This window comes from Cupressus sempervirens, chromosome 5 (assembly GCF_028749045.1).
Source record: "Cupressus sempervirens isolate cs-2001-9-10 chromosome 5, ASM2874904v1, whole genome shotgun sequence".
Lineage (NCBI taxonomy): Eukaryota > Viridiplantae > Streptophyta > Pinopsida > Cupressales > Cupressaceae > Cupressus > Cupressus sempervirens.
In genome coordinates this window covers 118,905,904-118,928,791 of record NC_143122.1, presented here as the reverse complement: position 1 = coordinate 118,928,791, position 22,888 = coordinate 118,905,904, and the positions used below count along the sequence as shown (strand labels likewise).

Genomic DNA, 22,888 nt, shown 5'->3' with positions numbered 1-22,888 from the left:
GCCTTTATAATAAACTCATATTGACCTTTGAGAGATCGGAATTTTGAATCAAGCTAAAGAAAAACCTGTTTAAGGCATCAATAAGGGTTGTCTTAACCCCATCGATTGCGGGCAACCATTCAATCTTCTATTTCTGATAGTAGTACCAAAATGTTTGCTTCGAGTAAAATATTCCAAACCACATATTTTTGTGAAAGAAGTACCAACAAGCCACTTCCATGCGACCCCAAATCTTTGTGCGCTTTTCCTTTTTCCCCCTCCCCATTTTGTAGGAAGACTAACAGAGGCATGGCTCCCTCAAAGTTACTCCCTCTGCAGTTAAAGCGCTCAAAGCAACTGTTTGACATTAGTTTATAATTTATTGGATACATTTTCATTTCTTCATCAGCATTAGTTATAATTTGTAAATAAAAGCAGTATTACTCTTATGATATGCCGACTATACACAAAATGACAAACTCTCGTGGTCAAAATATTAAATAACAGAAGGCTGTTTCCATGATCCATATAGAGATCATCTTAATTTCCTACGAAAGAAGCCAATGATCATCTTAATGCTGTTTTCATGATCCATTTATAGGGATCAAAGGCCAAGAACTGTCCTTGAGGTATCTTGAGCTAATTTCTTTAGGAAAGAAGCTTTCTAATTTTGGTACAGCTGGTTAATGGCAAGTGAGTCAATATAAAAGAACCAAACTATCTATAAATCCCAGGCATTTCTTAAAAAAACAACTTCAGCAGCAAAATTTTGGGTATCAGTCAAATGTAACGTTTTGGCCTCTATGTATAATATTGCAATTTACCTAAAAGAAATCCACCAATGGCTTTGGCTGGTCATATGACAACACATTTAGACAAAAGCATATGGTACATAGTTCATTTAAATTACATGGCTCTCCAAGCATCACCTGGAAAGTGGTTTGCATTTCAAACTTGGATGGGACCAAGAACTTATGGATCAGTTACTGCACAGCATCCTCACTTCAATTGGCCAAGAAAGCTTCAAGTTCAACCTGGTAGATCCTTATGGCCAATCAACTTACACATCTGACAAGTTTCAAGTTTTTAGTAGAACTGCTTGTTCATCAAAACACTGCCACCACAACCAAATCAGAAGCTTCTCATAGGTTAAAATGGGCACATAGCAATGGCATGTTTCATCTCAGCTCCCGACCCTTTAGACATGCCATTCAGGTTGACATTAAAGTATATAATACAAGATTGCAGTGACCGGTGTATGATTAGTAAATGTTCCATATAACTTCCCCAAGCTCCAATTTCAGAACTGAAACCAGCCTCTGGAAATTAGTAGACAGAAGTGTTCCATACAACTTCCGTCGAGGCAAATAGTTGGAACAATATTTGCTCTTTAATTTCTCTAAAAACATGGTTGCATGGATGTTGATTGAGAGCTATTCAGTACATCGAAGCAGTCTACTCAGAAGGATGAGCAGTTGGCAATGCTCCTTCAGCTGTACAGATTCTCAATCTCCCAATGGGGTAGTACTTAACACGACCACATGTTGCAACCTAAGGAGAGTTACCAATTATGCTAATGATTAAAAGATCTTGAAGGATTAGTATAATTCTGATAAGGAGGATCTCTCCAAACATTTTGATCGTCTGAACAGCTACCATTTTGCAACTGCATTGGTGGATTATTCACAATCTCCATGCCATCTTGACTCATTTGCAACACTTCACAAGGTGATAAGATCTTGATATAACGAACACAGCTTACAAATTCCCTGTAAAAAATGGCATCATCTCATTCAGACAAGAGAAAATAGTATGTATTCCTTGGTGAAAAAATAAAGAAAAAATAGCTTGTTCAAGCTTTAAGACATTGCAATTAGCGCTGAAAACAGATTCATATTTATCAATAGTGTCTTTCATATTTATCAATATTATCCGATGTTGCTATGTCAAATTCTATGTTGAACCAGATTCTGTCAGTCAATAAAAAAATGCAGGAGGAACGCCAATCACAGTACCTTGTCTTTGGAGATGTTTTTAGATATTTCTAAGCATTCTTCTAGTTCTACTTGTAAGGACTATTTATAATTACAAAAATATCCTAATTTATTGCAGATACCTTTGCTAATGGGAACTGCAACCAAAAGATTGCAATGGTGCAAGCCCATGCCAATTTCTAAGCACTTTATTTGAATTATACCATATCTTCTGTACTCTTGATGTCGTCTGTCGCAATTGTTTAAAGAGCAAGAGAGCATATGCAAAAGAATAATGGGGGATTACATAAACAAAGACTTACCTAAAGATGATGGTAAAAAGTCCAACAAAGTGTAACTACTCAACTAATGAAAAAAACAATATAAAAATCCTAAACTGAGCAAGTAGCCTTGGTTTAATTACAAGGGAATTTTCAAACTTGATGCTGCCTAATTTTAAATGCTCAATTCAACTTGAATGAAAATTGGCTCAATTTGATGAACTAACCATAACTTGATAAGTAGGACAACTGTGATATTGCTATCAAGATTCAACAGTGATAAATTGGTTCAAATTGTTATATTGCTATCAAGATTCAACTGTGTAGTTTTTGAGTAGTTCACAAGAACCCATCTCTCAGGAGAATGAATGGTGATATTTACAGAACTTTCACAACCATAACTTACACAAAACTAAAATTCATGGTTGTGTAATAATTTGACCCCACAATTTCTTTGTTTGATCAATATTTCAAAAAACCAGGACTCGTTTTACTTAAGATATTCTACTGAAACTTGTCAAATAGGTCTAATAAATTATTTGTTTGAATCCATTTTGTTAAGAAAGGTGAGTCTTCTTTTGCTTCTTATCAGAAAGTTCATGGTTTTAAGTTTTCAAGCACATGTTAAAAAAATTTACCACACCACTAGAGACTCCATTTTTTAATTGAATTTAGTGTATAGGTCCCAGGGAGACTGATTTTCTTTGAAAACACGGAAAGTGATGTACACATGAAAATTACAGAAAAAACAAAGTCTTTTTGCATTATTAAGTAGACTCTATTTTGATTCTACACAGAATGAGCATTGGACATCATAAATATGGAATGAAGCAGGTGTGAGACTTACTCCCAGGGATCATCTCCCACAAGTAGGACATCATTCTCATTATCGACAAACACTAGTTGCCAACCTGTCCTTTTCGGGTCTTCAAGTTGACCTTCCAACCCGAACATGCGAGCAAGCTCACGGCGAAGATCACCATAATTTTTATATCGTGTGACATCTATGGATCTTCCAACAGATCCCAGCTTGTATACCTGCAGTTCAAAAATCAAAATCACCTCTGCAACCCACCAAGAGATAACAGCTCTTTCAACTAACTAGAACCCTCACAATATTTTTTAAAATAATCATGACAGCTACCAAGAATGCATTGTTGAATAAATGTTCCTCGTAACATTGCAAGAATTAAACATCAAAGATTTTACATCATCCATCAGAGTAGCAAAGTGGCAATTTACCTTAGTATAGGTCCGCACAGGTTGCGGTAGCTTTTGAAACGAGCCTCTCTGTAACAAGCTACTGTCTTCCAATTCCAACTCCACAGTGCTTGCAACATCAGAATTGTCTGGAAGGTCTTGTATGGACAATGAATGGGAACTAAGCATGCTCGCAGAAGAAATTTGTGGTTTAACTTCCTTACTTGTACTGAAGCTAGTTAACATACTTTCAGCAGAGAGCTGTCCTGGAGCCTCCTTTCCCACATTTAATCTTCTGGCTACCAAGGGACTCGATGTGGAAGGATCGATGGGACCATCAATATTAACACCAAATAGTATACTGTTACGAGGATCAGCGTGATCATCACCATCCTGAGAATTATTTCCAAACCAAAATGAAGTAGATTGGTTCGGTAGATTGGGAAAACCTTGTTCAACAACAGCATTAGCCTGCATTGTAGAAAATGGTGGCCCAAAAGATGGGGCTTCTAATTCAGTGCACTGGAAATTTGGCAGAGTTTGTAATACACTTTGACTTGGCTCCTTGTTAGAAGTAAACCAAGAAGAAACTGGTGGTTCTGAAACACCATTTGAAATAAAACTTGAGCCTTGTGTATTAACTGGAGCAGGTCTTGAAATGTTAGCATATTGAGATTTCTCCTCTGAAGTAACTGTGCCTGACTGTGACCTTGTAAGAATATTCTGCAATGGGCAACTGTTGGCAGAAGTTGAGGTTGAACAAAAGGAAACATCAGATTCAGTGAAGCCGGATCGAGATCTGGCTGGCACTGACACATTACATGGACCCATGGGTCGAGTAGATGACATCTGCATCTTGCTTTCTAATTCATGCAACTGCATCGATTGTTGCGGTTGCAATTGTGGATGTCCATTGATGCAATGTTCAGGAGAATGTTTTCGCCCAAGTTGGTGTGGTGGAGATGATTCTTGTATTTTCTGAATCTGAATTTGCTGACGTGATGGCAGATGCTGCTGTGCCAAATAATGCTCCATAATAGTTTGCTCATGTTGCAGAAACTCCTGGCTATGGAGTTGGTTTTCTGTTGACTGACTTGACAAAGGAGACTGTCGTACCTGTGGCTGCTGCTGTAATTGCTGTGTCGTTGTTGCCAAAGTTTTTTGCTGTGAAGCTGGTGGTAATGGCTGCTGAATCTGTTGCTGTCCTATTAGAGATGGCTGTGTCTGTTGTAACTGCGGTAACTGTTGCAGAGGTCGATTCTGCAACTGTTTCAAATCCGGTAATGGTTGTTGCAACTGTTTCAAATCTGGTAATGGTTGCTGCAACTGTTTAAGATCTGGTAACGGTTGCTGCAACTGTTTAAGTGGTAACGGTTGCTGCAACTGCTTTGACTGATGTGGCGGTTGATGATGTTGTAACTGTTGTAGAAGCAGATGCTGATGTTGTAACTGCTGTAATGATGAGTTTTGCTGATTTTGCTGCTGTAACTGTGGTAACGATGAAGCCTGTTGCACTGGCTGCTGTAACTGTGGCAGCGCAGAGGTCTGCTGAACTGACTGTTGTGACTGTGGCAGTGATGAGGTCAGATGCACTTGCTGCTGTAACTGTTGTGCTGGCACATTCACTTGAAACTGCTGCAGACCTGTATTCTGCTGAAGAATTGTTTGCTGTGATGGCAATTGTTGCTGTTGGTACTGAATTTGTTTTTGCATCTGTTGCCATGAGATTTGAGGTTGGTGTTGATGGTCTTGCTGTTGTGGTTGTGTAACACTAAGCAACGTATGACAAGGCTGTAATGTCTGTTGAGGTGCACAGAGCTCTTTAGATGCATCATTTGTCCGGAAATCCTGTAATGCAGCAGCAGCCATGTTACGGTAGAATTCTAATTGGACAGCTGGATTCACCATTTCATGTCTCTGCTGCAACCCCATCCACTGTTCTAACCCAAGACCTGATAAAGGGTTTTGAAAATCTAGAATGTTTTGTTCTTCTCTTAGCCAGGGCCAAGATCTTTTAGCAGTGCTTTCAAAGTCTGTTTGTTCTCCTGAAAAACATTTGACTTTAAAAGTCAGTACCTGAGGCTTTCCTGAGTGGTTGAGCAAATATATGACCAGAACATAACATATGGCATTCTTACATCAGGCTCTATTATTTGCATTAGAATTGTACTCTTTGTAGTTTGTAATTACACCTTAGAATCATGAAGCTCAAGAATACAATTATTGAATCCTTGAGCTTGAAGTTTACTGTGAATGTGAAATAGAGTTCCAGAAGTTTCTATATGTGAAAATACAGCGGATAGAAAGTAGATAGCTTAAACAAAAAAATCCACCATAAAGAAAATGGATTGCTAAAAGCAAAGATGAGCGGAAATATTATCAAAACATAATTCAAGGGGTAGGAACAAAAACAAATTATATGCATTTTTTTCCTTCATTTATCACTCATTTGCTTAAGTGATGCCATAAAACTATAAATGAGTGATAGCTGCACTATTTTATTGACTGACAGCAACAATTTGGGGAGTGGATAGAAAAAAGAAAAGAACAATTATACGCATTTTTTCTCTATTTTATCAATCATCTGCATTGGTGATATCATAAATGAGTAATAAAATGCACTATTTAGACACAGAAGGCAATGATTTGGCGTATAGTTATTGATACTGGCAAAGCAATAATCTGCTTTAGGAATGCCAAATATTTGTTCTCAAGGTATTATTTTAACTTAATTTCAAACTATCATAGAAAATTCAGCTGTTTTAAGCCCATCAATCTATTTAGAAGGTACAGGAACTTATTAATGTATTTAGAAGGTACAAGAACTGAAGTTAATGATATACTGCTTCTGTTGTGAACATCATAAATAAATAAAAATCAATAGGAAGATTTTAACAGCCTACATTATTTTCTGTGTGCCTGCTTCAAATTACAAGTCAAGAAACCTAGAGTGCACAGTTTGTTTCTGAGAAAGTTTTGTTACTTTCAGTATAAACAAGTGGAAACAAAAGTGGAAGGATATTTTATGATAGACCAGCTTGGAGAATGAACTTAAGAAACAAAGACACTACTGACTTCTCTAAAGACAGCCAATTGGTCTCATCACAATGCCATTCAACATTCAAAGCTCAAATATGTTATAAAGGAAGCCATTCTAAGTCCCAAATTCCAATTTAACTTAATATTAATGATTCTTTTTGTTGTGATATTTTCAGTTCACACATTCTATTAGTGGCCATATAAAAAATTGTTCAGCCTAATCACTTAAGTTGTTCCCAGAATAAAACAAATCCTCTAGCATACTAATCGACCAGTAGCTATATTTAATACAATGATTTTAATTCATACAGTAATTAAGGGACTTGTATTTTGCAAGGGTGTGAAAGAGAGCAGGCATCAAATTGACAAGATCTTTATCATTTTGAATCAAATGCCAAATTTTAGACAGGTTTTGAAGTGTTGTTACCCATCATCCCAGGCTGCAACGGTCGCTTGAGCCTAAAAAAGGGAGGACAGATAAAAAAGGGGGTTGCAACAGTCTCGATCTCCCAAATGGAAACCCTATTCTGTCTATCACCAGCACCTGATTCGTCCCACCCAACCTGTTTAAAGCGTAAAATAGTTAGATTACCTGATACAAAACAGAGAATAATATTGTACCACAACGAAACCAGGATAGGAACTACAGTTTGTTTCTTTTCCTTTGTAACATGTATACCTGAAGATTACGCCACTGTGAATTTCGCCATCTAACAGAATCCAGATCACTAATCCCAGTAATGGTTCCCATATACCTGCACAGAAACAACAAGAAACTAAGATAGAGCCCTGAGAATCAAATAAAACTCCTAAAAAGTAAAATGACATTTCAAAAACACATTCTTTGAATCAAGTCATACTTGGAAAAGTGGTTATAGTGGGCAAGGATAAGCAGAACAAAAACTCATGTCTGCCCCCCTATAATTTACCATAGGCAGGAATTGAGTCTAATAAATAGCTTACAGGACACTAGCTTGAAATGTTAAAAAAAAAGTTTAGAGTCAAATCCAGAAACATTTCAAGCTCATATGGACTACTGGGACAGATTTATGTGTTCAATTATATGACAAGAAACAGAATAGGATTATCAGTCCGCAATCAAAGGCCTCTACAAGAGATGATAAACTAACAAACTCGAGTGTTTTGTGTAAAGTTTCTGCAAATTCTGAACAACCAAACTGATATAATCCCTTTCTAATCTTGCTGAAGATGGTCTTTAAATATACCAGACCTGTATATTAAGTGTTGCTTGGAGTATGATAATTATTCTGAAAGTGTTTTTATCCCTGCTATAAATCTCATAAGGCAGCAATGCTAAAGGAGCAGAATTATTGTATTTTGTGTGTCCTTTATCCACATTCTTACCTCTTACTTACATAGCACCCAAGAGGCATGTCCTTAGAAAGGACATGACTCTTTCCAAGTCGGCCCTACATATAAGCCAATAATTATATTGCCAAGATCGTCGTCTCAAGGATTTAAAATCAGTTAGTCAATATACTAACTATAACTATGCAAATATAACATTATTAAATGTTCCCAAGGAAGACGCCGATTAGGTTTAATTATATAAGGTATTTAGAGGCCAATTCTTTCTGAGGATCTTCATGCTTTACTAGATCTGTACGATCTGCAGTTCAGATCAGTTATGGTATCAGAGTTACCAAATTAACACTCCCTCTAAACTTGATAAGCATACTGATAGATAACATACCTAGCACCATCAATTAAGATGAATAAGCATAGATTGATACTCTATATCTATTTGAATCTTCTAAGCATGTGGTATCATTGAACACATGATACCATGTCATATTACTATACCTATGATATGACTTATCACTTGTGATAACAATATTGCATGGAATGCAATATACAGGATAAAATCCGAGAATGATTAAATTTTTCCTTTATCCAAGTTGTGACTCGTAGGTACTGGCAGAACTATATCACAATATGATCCTGAGTTAAAATCTACCAATCCACAGGATAAAATCCGAAAAATGATTAAATTCTTCTTTTATCCAAGTTGTGACTCATAGACATAGAAATGTCTACATCACAATGTGATCTTGAACTCATGACAGTAGTTCTCTATTGTTCAGTAAATTATCTTAGAGATCGTCATCTCTCATAATGTCTTTTATACAAGTGTTAATTATCTCAGAGATCATCACCTCTTAGAGAATGAATACAAATGGTGAAACCCATAACAGTCAATAACCTGATAATAATAATTTTAAACACAAAATTATTTTATTAATAATTTAAAGAATACAAATGTATTATAATTCAACCATACCAAGTCTTTTTCTAAAGTGATCCATCTTCACTCAAGTTGTTGTCTAATCTGCAATACAAATGTATTCTAACTCGACCATTTTCCTGTCTACCATATCTTTTACATAATGGTAAGGAATTTCAATATGCTTGGACCTGTTATGAAAAACTGGATTCACAGAAAGCTTGATAGAACTCTGATTATCATAGTAAATAATAGTGGGATTCATGTGTTGACCAAATAATCCCACAAGTAACTTTCTAAGCCAAACTGCTTCTCGAGAGGTCATTGTTGTTGCAATGTATTCAGCTTATGTGGAACTCTGTGCTATTGATGTCTGCTTTCTGCATATCCATGATATCATCATTGAGCCTAAATTGAAATAGCATCCTGAAGTGTTTTTCCTATCAATGACACTTTCAGCCCAATTTGAGTCTGTGAACCCATGAAAGTCCTAGTCAACTTGCTCATATTTGAACCCAAGATTAAGAGTGCCTTGTAAGTAACTAATAATGTGTTTGACTACAACTAGGTGAATCTCCTTTGGCTCACACATAAACTGACTTAAAGCATTATCAGCATAGCAAATATCAAGTCTTGTATTTACCAAGTACATAAGGGACCCAATCAGCTGTCTGTAAGAGTAGAATCTATGGAAGGTGATTTTGTTGCTTCTTCCTTAAGTTTGTGTAGATTAGTCTCTATTGGAAAAGACATAGGTTTGCAGTTCCACATTCCAAATCTCTTCAAGATGTCTAATGTATACTTTCCTTGATTAAGTATGATGTTGTCAGAGTTCTGCCACACTTCCAGTCCTAAGAAGTAATGTAGGAGTTCTAAATCTTTCATATCAAATTCTTTGATTAGATCTTTCTTGCATTGATTTATAAGATGATCATCACCTATTATTAGTAAATCATTAACATATAGTATCAAAATTATCATATCATCTTTATTCCTTTTATAATAGAGATTTGGATCAGCTTCATTCTTAGAGAAACCTAAACTAGTGAGATATGTATTAGTTCTTTCATACCATGCCCTGGGAGCCTATTTAAGCACTTAGAGAGCTTGCTTGAGTCTGCAAACAAAGATTTTAGGATTATGAGTTTCAAATCCTTCAAGTTGTTCCAAATATACCTCTTCTATAATCTTTTCATTCAAAAATGTAGTTTTCACATCCATTTGATGTACTTTCCATCCCTTGGATGCTGCAATAGCTAGGACTACTCTTACAAAGGTGTATCTAGCAACTGGAGCAAAGGTTTCTTCGTAATCAATTCCCTCCTTCTAAGAGAATCCTCTGGCTACGAATCTGGCTTTATATTTTTCAATGCTACCATCAGCAACATGCTTGATTTTAAATATCCATTTAGAAGAAACAACAAATTTTCCTTCAAGCCTTGGAACAATTTATTAAATATTCTTAATAATGGATTGGTATTCTTCCGTCATAGCCTCTGAAACATTGGTTGGTTCTGATTTAGATAAATCACTCATGTTTGTTGCATAGCTAGAAAATCTTTTGGGTCTTTTGCTTTCTCTGAAGGTTCCAAATGGTGCAACAAAGTCTTGTGCTTCCTCCACAATCTTAATAGCCCAAAGTGGTCTTTTCTTAGAATTTTGAGTTTCCTCAAGATTAAAATTTTGAATTTCACTTTCAGTTTCTTCAATGTTCTCCCTTTGAAACAGAGTCATGATTTTTTTCAGAACTAAGTATATGTGTAGGATTTTCAGAACTTAGGACTATTTTGAATGCTAAATCTTCTTCAAATATTACATCCTTACTAAGTTCAATTTTTTCTGACCAAGTATGGAAACTCTATATGCTTTAGATGTTTCACTATACCCGACAAAAATACCTTTCCTCTCGGAGGGTTCTAACTGAGCTCTCTTTTCTTTTGGAACATGTATGTATACTGGGCACCCAAATATCCTAAGATGACTTATATTTGGTTTAACCTTAGAAAAGACTTATTCAAGAGTTTTATCTCTAAAATGGGAGGGAGGACTTCTGATTTGAATATAGACAGCAGTACATGAGTTTTCTGCCCAAAGATAATATTCTAAATTTTGCTCAAATATCATAGCTCTTGTTGCTTCTATAATTGTTCTATTCTTCCTTTCTACTACCCCATTTTGCTATGGGTTATAAGGAGCAGTATACTCCCTCTTAATTTATGCTTATTTATAAATATCTTTAAACAAATCTGAAGTATATTCCCCTCCATTATCAGTCATAAGAGTTTTAATTTTGAGTCTTGATAGGTTTTTAGTTAAGGATTTGAATTCTTTAAATCTCTTAAGGATTTCTTCTGAGTCTTTACATTTTAAGAAGTAAATCCATGTTTTCCTAAAGAAATCATCTATAAAAAGTATATAGTACCATAATCCTCCAAGAGAAGGAACATGCATAGGTCCACATAAATCTGAATAGACTAATTCTAAAAGATTGTTAGTTTTTCTAATGCTATCTTGAAATGGACTTCCCACGTTCTTACCTAGAGCGCATCCTTTGCATATGCTCGAATGATCTTTATTCAACTTAGGTAAACCAATGACCATTTTTTCCATAGTCAATAAGGTTTTGAAGTTTAGATGTCCTAACTTACTATGCCACATTTCGTTTATATCAACAACTTCATGATTTAAGGCTTGAATAGGTTCTATATTTAATTCATACAAGTATCTCTTTCTTTGACCAATCAACTTTGATTTATTAAATGAAGAGTTCTTAGACCAAGTCATTACTTTACCGTCCATGAATGCAACCTTATGTCCATCATCTTCAAGTGTTGTAACAGAAATTAGATTCCTCTTGATTCCTGGTACATTGAGTACTCTTTTGAGATGAAGAGAAATACCCGACTACAATTTCAAGGTGCAGTTCCCAATTCCTTTGACAGAATGAGTGGAATTATCACCTATGGTAACTCCGCCATTAACTTCTTCTGATATTGAGTCTAATACTTTTTTGTATCCTGTAATGTGTCGAGATGATCCACTATCAATTACCCATGCTTTGCTTGATAGTTCATTTGATAGTGCTGAATAGAATATACGTTTCTCAGGATCATAGTTTTCCCCTTTACTAGTAACATTTGTACAATTAACTTGTTGCTTTGCATTCTCGGGGCAATTAGATTTATAGCGTCCAAATTTTTCACATTTGAAGCGTTTTATTTTGGATAAATCTCTCTTATGTTTGTCATTTCTCAGATTACCCTTCTTCTTGGAGTGCTTCTTCTTACCTTTATAGGAAATTGTGTTGAGGACATGAAGTTCTTCATCTTCAATTTTTAATTTCACTCCTTTCTTGAGTTGCCTAGATTCTTCTTGAAGGCAATCTCCTTAAGCACTTACTCCTTGTGAGAATGTTTCCCATGAATCCGATAACCCATCTATAGCCACAAGTGATAGCTCTGTCTTCAATTATTGTCCCTATACTTGTAAGTTCATCTCTTGGACTAGCCACCCTTAGGAAGTATGAATTCATAAATTCTCCCTTCCTTATCTTTATATGATTTAGTTGTCTTTTTAGTGCAAGGGTTCTAGTTGCATTGTTAACTTCATATGCATTCGATAATGCACTCATCATATTAAATGATGTATGATGTTTCATTAGCATAGGTACTATTTCATTTTTAACTCTATCTAATATGATCTGCATGGCTTTCCTGTTTCCTTTAATCCAAATAGTTTTATGAGGATCAGCATCAGGTTGCTTGGATTACTTATCAACAAACTATATTGCATCATTGTCTTCAAGAATCATCATAATTCTGAATTTCCAAGCAACGAAGTGTTCCTTTCCATCAAACGTGTCTTCGGCTCTAACTGTGCTAGCCATTGAAGGTAGAAGAATGTTGCTAAATATGTTAAATCTGATTGTCAATTTGCAGAGCCTAGGTTCGACTACTAGAGCTCTAATACCATGTAAAATTTCTGCAAATTATGAACAACCAAACTGATATAATCCCTTTCTAGTCTTGCTGAAGATGGCCTTTAAATATACCAGACTTGTATATTAAGTGTTGCTTGGAGTATGATAATTATTCTGAAAGTGTTTTTATCCCTGCTATAACTCGCATAAGGCAGCAATGCTAAAGGAGCAGACTTATTGTATTTCATGTGTCCTTTATCCACATTCTTACCTCTTACTTATATAGCACCCAAGAGGCATGTCCTTAGAAAGGACATGACTCTTTCCAGGTCGGCCCTACATATAAACCAATAATTATATTGCCAAGATCGGCATCTCAAGGATTTACAATTAGTTAGTAAATATACTAACTATAACTATGCAAATAGAACATTATTAAATGTTCCCAAGGAAGACACCGATTAGGTTTAATTATATAAGGTATTAAGAGGCTAATCCTATCTAACGATCTTCATGCTTTACTAGATCTGTACGATCTGGCAGTTCAGATCAGTTATGATATCAGAGTTACAGAATTAACATTTTGGGCATGTAGGCCTCCACCACAAGGAATTGCAACGTCTGCATCATGGAATAAGGAACAAGTAAAGAATTTATCTCAATCTCTAGAAGGATACCCTCATTTAGATACATATCAATGCATATACTTCAGTCAAGATTTGACCTTGAGCTAGTGTAAAACATATAAGGCTCCAAAATGGCCTATGGAGCACCCAAAAGAAAAGAATTATCTACAGGGTATTCAAACACTGGAAATAAGCATCATGATTTGGCATAGCAGAAGGGATCACTTTGTCTATGGACACCCTTTCTGGTAGAAATTTGTCAAAATGTTATAAGTTTGATTGATACTTTTGCAGTCAATTATTTTGTGCATCATCTTAACGAAACTTGTTCTGCCACCCTCCCCAAAAGATGGCTCACTTTCCAAACTGTAATTTTCAAGTTTGACTGTCTATGGAAAGTGAGGAACAAGAATGTATATGCTAAGTTGGTAACCATGCTGCACTTCTGCCCTAAAATTAGATTTGGTTTACTAACAAAGATTGACTGAGTTTTTGGCACTTGGGAGGCTTGGCTCAACAAATATTCAAAAACAATAGGACAATCGTGAAAAGAAAAGACACATTTGCTCTTCCCTATACCTTCTGTATATATGGTATCCTGTAATGACCAAGCATATTCATCCCTTCCCATTTGGTATGCAAAAATGAAATGCCACAACCACATTTTTTTTTGTAAGCATCCTATTGACTGCTTTACTGCCATATTTATTAGAGAATAACTACAGGCAGCAAATTACAAGTCAAGAAGAAATGTAAATCTTATTTGTTATTTGATGTAGATTAATCTATGTTATCTCACAATGCACATTGTTTTAACTATTAGTCTTGCATTTCTTCTATTTTAAATACTGTAGGTTAATTATGAAAAAGATTAGAAATGAGAAAATATAACATTTTAGAAATGTTCTTCAAACAACCATCTCATTTGCTGCCCTACATTGTTGCTGCTCACTGTCCCAGGGATAATTTTTAAAGCTTTGTAGACAAAATTTATATGGAGCCAGAATATTGAGTAGGCAGATTTTTCCCCTCCCCTACCCGGATGTGTGTATCTCCACATCAGATATTCGATATAGATATGGTATTCCTGAAAACACAAGTACTGTGTGCAACATATCATATTTAGGCTGTCTCCAAGATATCTTAATACAGTACAAGCCCATCTCCTGCCATATCAGTTTTGTGTTCTGAAAAAACCTTCAGAGTTTGCAAATAAATAAATGAAACATGAAAAAACAAAGTTGCATGGATAGGGATACAGATAGAAATACAAATACGGTATTGGGTATGGATACGACCATTAATTAAGATCCCCAATAGGATACAGCTGGATGCAACATTAATAAATATCACATATACATATTTAACACAATTTTCTAAGTTATTAGAGGAGTTTTTCATTACTTCAAAAACAATATGGGCACATAAATGCTACATATATATTTATAACTTAATTTAACACTTTACAATGTGCAAAAATTGTAGAGTTGCATTAGAAGATAACCCAACAAAATCGGTTGCTGAATAGAAAAACATTTTATTTGTCTTTCTCATTTGGTGCGGGTTTTGTTTATACCAGTCTTTTAAAAAGTTGTATTAATAAAGTTTTTTAAATTAAATTTGAGAAGATTTATGCCACATCTTTAAAAAATCAAATTACGTAGTATCTGGCACACTTGGAAAATCAACATTTTTTAGGGAAACATGGGTACAATATTCAACGTGTATCCAGGCAGTATCGGATACATTTCCAAATTGGATAGAGGGGTGCATGTGCCCAAGAAAGGACAGAGGAGTTTCCGGTAACTTTGACAAAAAATAAATCATTCATTCATGTACACACATTTCCACATGCCAAAAAAGACAGATACAATATTGAAAATAAGTACTATAAATGAAAATAATTTAAAAAATAAAATTTTCATCTATTAATTCTTAATATCATATTTTGTGCCCTTAAGATCCACAAATAATTGTTTATCATGTGCATTTTTATAATAGTTGTATCTAGTCATATAAATATTAGGGGCTCTTGAACATTGAAATTTCTTCACCACATCCACATCTGAGATCTCATATGTTTGAGTTTCCATGCAGCAGTATATTATTCCACTTGCATCATCAGTACAGTGATACCGTGCCACCTACTCTTCTAGTTATGATAGGTATCTCTTGTACATTTTTTTTAAATGCTTTAAATAGGTAACATGATCAACCTTAAAGATTAGTGATAACAAATGAATATGAAACAAGAATTACCTGCGTACACTTGATTCCTCCGTTTCAAACATCATTCTAAAGCGCATGCCAACCGAAACTTGTGTACCATAAAGTGCTTTATTGTACTTTGCTAAGGGAACAACAAACTCTGATGGGCTTGTCCTGTTGTGATATAAAAGGTTTTAAGCCATTAAAATATCTCCTAGAGCAAGTCATTACAAAAAAATTATTTGTGATGATCAATTAAAAATTAAAATATTACTGATATTACACTTATACAGACCTTGGATTGTAAAATACAGTAAACGGACTTTGATTCGCAGCCGCGTGAGCTGCTGCTGCAAGAACACCAATATGCATACTGTCACTGGACAGAACTGCCAATGGCATCGGTGTTTGCTGCCGATTTGCACGTCTGATACCAAGAAGTAGTTGTGACTTCTCATCCCTGTTTAATGAAGATATATTGAATATCAAGAGACAGTTATAATAAAAGACCATAATATATGTCAGAGGCTGTAACATGGAATAATGATGAAAGTTCATTGCATAGTGTAAACAGACTCATCCTGTAAAAAACCAGCATTTGAAATTAAATTTTAATATGTCTACAAGTAGAGTAATTTGGGAACGTATTTTCATGTGTTGAATATGTTGCAGACCTTTTAAGTCAAGGTTAACATCTTGGGAAAAGTGCTCATTTTTTACACCAATTATTATTGAAACCTAAGTGTACTTAGAAATTTACCAAGCATATTATCTGTATCAACCCTTGTTTCAACACATAGTAACAGTGAACATCCATACAGCAGCCTTTCTAAATTATCACCCTTGTATCCCACCATTTAAAACTCCATACTTAATGAAGGGAATGTCCTCAAAACTGTCATCTAATCATATCTAACATTTATTTTTCCTCTTATCTTATTTACCATTTTTAAATCTGAAGGTTGAAGGAAGCTGGCACACGGACTTATCCAGAACAAAACATATTGACAGAGAGCAAATACTTTATTGCTAGAAAGAATCAAAGTTGATATATTTCAGGTGATGTGACCAAATTCATTACCACTACCTTATAAATAGGACAGAATCTCCCGCAACGAGTCTCTTTGCACTAACAAATACACTCCATCCCGTTGTTAGAAGATGTCTCTTTGGCTGACCTGACATAGGAAAACACACAGCACTAAATAGACATGAAAACTTCACCTGGACCTGAAAATCAAAAACCCTAAAAACATGAGGAAAAAAGAAGACAAGAGTTTACAAGCCATGAAATCTGAAAAACCTCAATTATCAATTGACTCAACACAGTGCAATTCAAGGGGCCAATCCTCCAATACACATCCGTGAGTTTAAACTTTTTGTCATCAACTTGGGCAATCTTTACATGCCAAAAAAAGCAACCAACAGTATTTACTTAAGCAATTGCCTACCGCGGTATATATGTCGAAATGTCCATTCATTGTCATGCAGGTCTCTGGCCACAAGCACTTGAGCCGGTGGTTGCTGTGAATAATCCTGAAACATCAGATCATGGTAAGATGGAGAACATCAAACAAATAAGCTTAAAAAGATATTTGTACCTATAGGAATCAGGATAGTTAAATAAACTAGACTAATTAATACTGTTTGAAAGACTTCGTTTCATGGAAGGTTTGAGCAGAATCATACAAGTGGAGGAAAAACTTTCTCTGCTGCACGACGAGGGACAGAGAAGCCGCCATGGGTACTCGTATCACTTGCAGTCAAGGTCTTGCAGAAGAATTCTGTTGGGTGTTTGGTTTGCTTAAGCCCAAGATCAGATGTTAAGACAGCATCCTCATTGTACTGCAAAAATTAAAATATTAATCATCTGACCAAACTAGACTGGATTCTCAACTAATTCTTTCAATAGTGTGAATGACGAACATATATACTGAAACATCTGCTAAGGACGTACATCCATGCATGCTTATGTATTACAATGTGGCCAAAACACAATTCTCTAAATTTCATCTATTGGGCACAGTTTTAAAAATGCCAAGATGAGATATGAAAGTTCAAAGACAAAGATGTTTCATTTATGCTGGAATGTCACTTATATATTATTAATGCAAATCATTTCCTGATTGCACTAGGTATATTGAATTGAGACTTTTGATGACAGAAAGTTCTAGTTCCAAATCACAAGCACACATGCACATTTTCCTTCTGATTTCAAAACACATTTGTTAACAACTTTACTGTGTGAATTTAAATGTCCATTCCAAGTAGATCTGTAATGAAAATAGCATCAACAGCAATTGCATGGTTTGTCAAAGAAATCTCAAACCTACAGCCCGATCTGCTCTTTCCTAAAGTTATGGTGATATTGCAGGATTGTTTCTTCTCAATACAATGTGAGGTTCGAAATGCAAAACCTTGTTCCATATTGACCATAGCTAGAAAGAAACTTCCTGAATCCCTGTGCCATGCCTCCTGCGTGAAATGATGTCTCCACCTTTTCAAGACAAAGGCTTCAGTGAAATGTCTAGTCCCAAGGAGTAGAATGTCAATGAACCATCCCATCATAGAATGATCATAAAGAATCAGAAGACCTTTCTCAAGAAGAAAGGGAAGAAAGGTAAACAAAACCAGTTCTAAGGATCATAGAATACAATTTTTTGAATGATAATGATTAGATAGGTAGATGGACTTGATTTAAGCACAACGAATGGTGGGTTGTATTCATATATTATTCTCTATCTGCAATAAATACAATTTTTGGACATACTAACAACATGTGATAATTTATTTAAACTTTTGGTCCCGAAAAGAAAAAAGAAACAGCCAAGATATATAGGAATGTTTTTTGTTATAGAACTTATTAAGAAAGAAATAAAATATATAAGGTCTAATAGTGACCAAAGCAGGCCATTTGCGACATAAAGTGCACTGTAAAAAGAACAAGCAGATGAAGTTTTAAATCATTAATGTGTGTGGCCTCTGAGTTTCAAGAACATTCTATTCAAATGCAGAATTTACTAACTGCAAAGCCATCTAAAAAGAAATTTTCCAAAGCAGCAATAATGTAGTCTCAAAAACCTGTGTAATTGGGGGAAATACTCTAACAAATCCTGACATCCAAGTCACTAGAAAAAGGAACCTCGGCAAAAAGAAAATTATTGGAGTATGCCAATGATATGTGAGAAACATGTGAATCTTCACCAAACACCATGTTTTAGAACATTATTGGAGTATGCCAATAATATGTGAGGAACATGACAACTAAGATAACCTATATATAGACTGGTTGGTTTTACTGTCACAGATATCCTAACCATGGTATAATACTATAATGATTTAAGAACTGCCACATTGAGTATAAACAAATCTTCAACTTTTTTTAATAAGTTCTTTAAGGAATCTATCAACACATCTACTTGCCAATCATCATTGTGACTTACACCGTTCACAGGTTGCAGAGTCATCTGTGCATATACTTCATCGGTCTCCACATCTGCCTGATATAACCGTGACAACAGAATAAGTTTGATGTGCACACCATATTCTCAATATTAAACATAAAGATTGTTTTAAAGTCAAATGAACCAGATAGCCTTACATGCATTGTAACATTGTGAAGCTGACAAGTTAATTGGGGAGGAAGATTAGGGTAGTTTGGAATGTGTGTCTCAACAGCTTTCTGAGTAGAAGCTGCAACCTATAAAAAGAAAAGAACTAGTTAATATTAATTACTAAGAACATTAAGATCACATGGATTTTAAAATTCACAAAAAAATGGAGAAAGAAAATGGTGTTATTTTCCAAAAATCTTTTGCTTGCAATGAAAATAATACCCCAGAATGAAATGACCAATAACTTAGAAGTAACAGTAATTCTGAAGCAGACTAATTTTCCATTGTACAGAAAACTTGGGTCGAGCTTCAATCTATAAAATTACGAAGTTAATAACCCTGCTAAATTTCATTTTCATTCAACCAGATTGCATGGATACAGATACAGCGAATTTTCAAAATCTTCCTTGATACAAATACAGCTATATACAATAATTACAAAAGTATGCATATATTCATCTATTTATAAGTCTAAAGTTATACATAAATAAGCTAGATATAACAATTATAAAAATATTATTCAACTATATAGGGTCTTGAGAATAGCTTCACAAAATATATTTTTATATACCTTTCAAATTTCATATATTTATGTTTATGATATTTATGATATTTATTTTGTTATATTATGTTTGTGTTTTTAATACGTATATATCTAAGTAACATAGTTGAAAAACTTGCCAACTGCTCACGAGCCAAATCAGCTCACAAGTAACTTTAAAACTCACAACTCAGTTCTGAGTTATTGACAAAAACTCACAAAAAATTCATCGACTATGCACCCAAGTTTCACAATGCAAATTTGTACAAAAAAAGGTCATTGTGCATAGTTTTGGGGGCTCTTTTTTTAGCAACAATCTTGGAGCAAGGGTTATCTCTTTTATTTTATTTTTACTGCCAGGGTTTAGTAACCAGTCCAAAGTCTTTATTTTGTTTACTTATACAATGCTAATTTTTTGTTTTATTTTTTATGTTATTTCTTGTTTCTCTTTTTCTATGGTTTATTTCCATTTTGCTTGGAAACTTGAGACAAGAAGTACATAGCTAGGAATTGTTTTTGCAACTATTGCAAGATGGATATTTCCAAATTTCTTTTCCTTGCATATCCGGTGTATGCAACCTTCATTGGCAAAAACTGAACGGAATAAGGAACTGCAACATGAAGCAAAGCTGACATGTGGTCAGTACAATATTTTTGTTTAATGTTGATACAAGTCCTAACTGGAAGCAACTGATCATTGCATTGATTGTGGCAAATAGGGGTTGAACGGCTTTGAACAGTTATCCATTGTCGAGTAGCCTATAATTGCAAGATGTGATAAAAAACACAGATCAACTAGTGGCAAAAGAAAAACTAGCTTTCAAAAAGAGTTCAAAAAACATTTTCCCTAAAATCTGAAAAGATGGCAAAGATAAGTTGGTGATTAGCTTTCTACTGGCTTTAAGAGAAGCCGCCTCCAATGAAGTAAAAAATGCCAAGCCCTTGAGCAACTTGTAGAATGAAGAAGTTAGGAGTGGAAAATATTGTCAAAATAGTGACAGGCAATACAGCTATGTATAACTAACAGATTGTTCTGGAGCACTTGTGCTGCCCACTGCCTTAACCTTTACTTAAGGAACACCATAGGACAACTATGTCGGGTGAAAAAGGTGGTAGAAGATGCAAAGAATGTCACAAAAAAAATATACAACTACACTCAGGTCTTGATTTTCTTGATAGAGCACATTAATAGCAAGGAGCTTCTATAATTTGAAGTCACACACATTGCCGCTGATTTCATTACCTTGCAGAGTAGCACAACTGAATCACCTAGTGTCAAGCACAAGTGGGAAGGTAGTTGGAGAGTCCCTGCTGCAAGTCTTAATTTGAGAGGGTTGTGAAGACCATTTTTTATGAAGCATTTGCCAGGGACGTGGGTGAAACTGTCAAAGTTTTCGGTAACAAATTGATGGTTTTTTATGCATTTTATAAAATTAAAATTTAAAGCTATCAGATTTCTAGAATCCATAATAATAATACTCTTATTTATGGATTCAATTGTGTGTGAATTTTTAACATCAACTTATTGGATCAAACTCCATGATCCATCATCAAGATGTAAGAGAGGAGCAAGAAAAGAAAGATGATGGGTCACGGAGTGCGATCTGAAACATTGATGTTAAAACTTCTCACACAATCAAATCTAAAAACAAGAACATTAAGTGAAATTAAGATATTTTAAATTGTTGATTTTAGTTTTTTTATTAATATTCAATTTAGATTAATTTTCTAATTTCATTTTTAGTCGGAAATGTACACTTTTCTAATACATTTTATAAAATAAAATTCTGTAAATTTTGTAAAATTATGATATTTTAATATGTTATTTTAGTTTTCTAATTAAGATTTCGTTTAGTTTAATTTTCTAACATTCTCTTTTTTTTAGGTGTCAAACTATTGGTTGGGCTACTACAATTAGTGGATGGAGATAAACCGCATATATGACCAAAGCATTTAACATTTGCATGGTTGAATAGAAAGAAATTTGAAACCATATGTTGCTTTATTTGTCAAAGGTGGAAGCTAGAACTCCAACAACATATTCATGTTGTTGCCTACTACTCTTTCTTCTCCACTTTATTCAAAGGAGATGAGGAGGTTATGGATGGACCTTACACATGTATGGAAAGGATAGTCATTAATGAGAACCTTAAAGACACCATATGTGATGAGCTACAGATTCATAAGGGAGCTGCTAGGTAAGGGGCATCTCCACCCCTCAAGGGGTTCCAGCCCATGCTAATCAACATTAAGCAATTCTGGAACAAGATACTAATATTTAGCTACAAATTCGTAAGAGAGCTAAGGGGATGTTTTCTTCACCTCTGTGTACTCAAAGACAGGCCACTTTATGATTAGGTAAAACAAACAAATATATTTAATTTAAGTCCTCTAATTAGTTTAACTTTTAGGTTTATGTTTACAAATAAACCTATAGATGTTTGGAACAACCACCAATCTTCAAAACCTTTCCATCCACATTTTGTCCTAGCCATATGATATTTCTGGTTGTGAACATGACTGGAATGTACTTTAGGCGATCCCCAAAAAAATTACAATATGTTGACTCAAAAGTGCTTGAATGACCTTATCTTTGAGCCATAAAAAATTTGGTTGCATGCAAAGAAGGAAGAGGGGCCGAGGACTCATTGTATGCTTGACTTCGATGAAATCAATTCATTTTAAAATTGTTCGTAAGATGTGCATATTTCATTCATAGATGATGATTTGGCTATAATTTTGAAAGGAGGGTAATAGAATGGCAAGTCGAGGTAGTAATATTTAAAAAGGCACAAGGCGGAGATAATGAGCCAACAACAGAGGTTCATCCCATTCAGAACATGATCCTATGGTTGAGGCTTCTATTGAGGCTTCTGTTGAGGATGCTGCAGCTATACCATTCAGTTGAAGGGCAATCACACAGTAGCAGCAGAATTTTACATTGAGGCCATTATATTTTCTAAGGCCAACTGGTTTTCTTTGAGGCTGAGATTCATAGAGGAAGCAATCTTTACACTTAGCCTTTTCAACAATTATTGTCCATCATTATCTTGAATAGTTTGTCCTGAGGCCTGAGTTGGCTCTTAAGAAGAGCAGAGAAACCACTTGATCTGCTAAAATAAATATAACTGCCAAGGCTACTATCACATACCAAAATCAAAGGGATGTCAAACAGTGAATTCATTGGAATGGTTATATCATCAAGCAGTCACATGCATTGGACAAGTGATAACTTGTGAGCCCATGAAATGTGAAATATATGT

The 22,888-nt window shown here is 34.9% G+C and overlaps 1 protein-coding gene across 1 annotated transcript in view; it reads right to left on the bottom strand.

Moving 5' to 3' along the window:
• Positions 1–683: 683 nt before the first annotated feature.
• The window catches only part of LOC149554795 (auxin response factor 16-like), a 31,569-nt gene continuing 9,364 nt past the window's right edge, over positions 684–22,888 (bottom strand). The window contains exons 4-15 of the mRNA XM_089828795.1: positions 19,072–19,170; positions 18,914–18,970; positions 17,160–17,315; positions 16,922–17,006; positions 16,558–16,648; positions 15,766–15,930; positions 15,522–15,644; positions 7,152–7,227; positions 6,900–7,035; positions 3,476–5,478; positions 3,081–3,271; positions 684–1,748 (exon numbers count right to left, since the gene is read on the bottom strand). Coding sequence (XP_089684921.1) covers positions 1,553–1,748; positions 3,081–3,271; positions 3,476–5,478; positions 6,900–7,035; positions 7,152–7,227; positions 15,522–15,644; positions 15,766–15,930; positions 16,558–16,648; positions 16,922–17,006; positions 17,160–17,315; positions 18,914–18,970; positions 19,072–19,170 — 3,378 coding nt within the window. The 3' untranslated portion in view covers positions 684–1,552. The remainder of the gene's footprint in view (positions 1,749–3,080; positions 3,272–3,475; positions 5,479–6,899; positions 7,036–7,151; positions 7,228–15,521; positions 15,645–15,765; positions 15,931–16,557; positions 16,649–16,921; positions 17,007–17,159; positions 17,316–18,913; positions 18,971–19,071; positions 19,171–22,888) is intronic.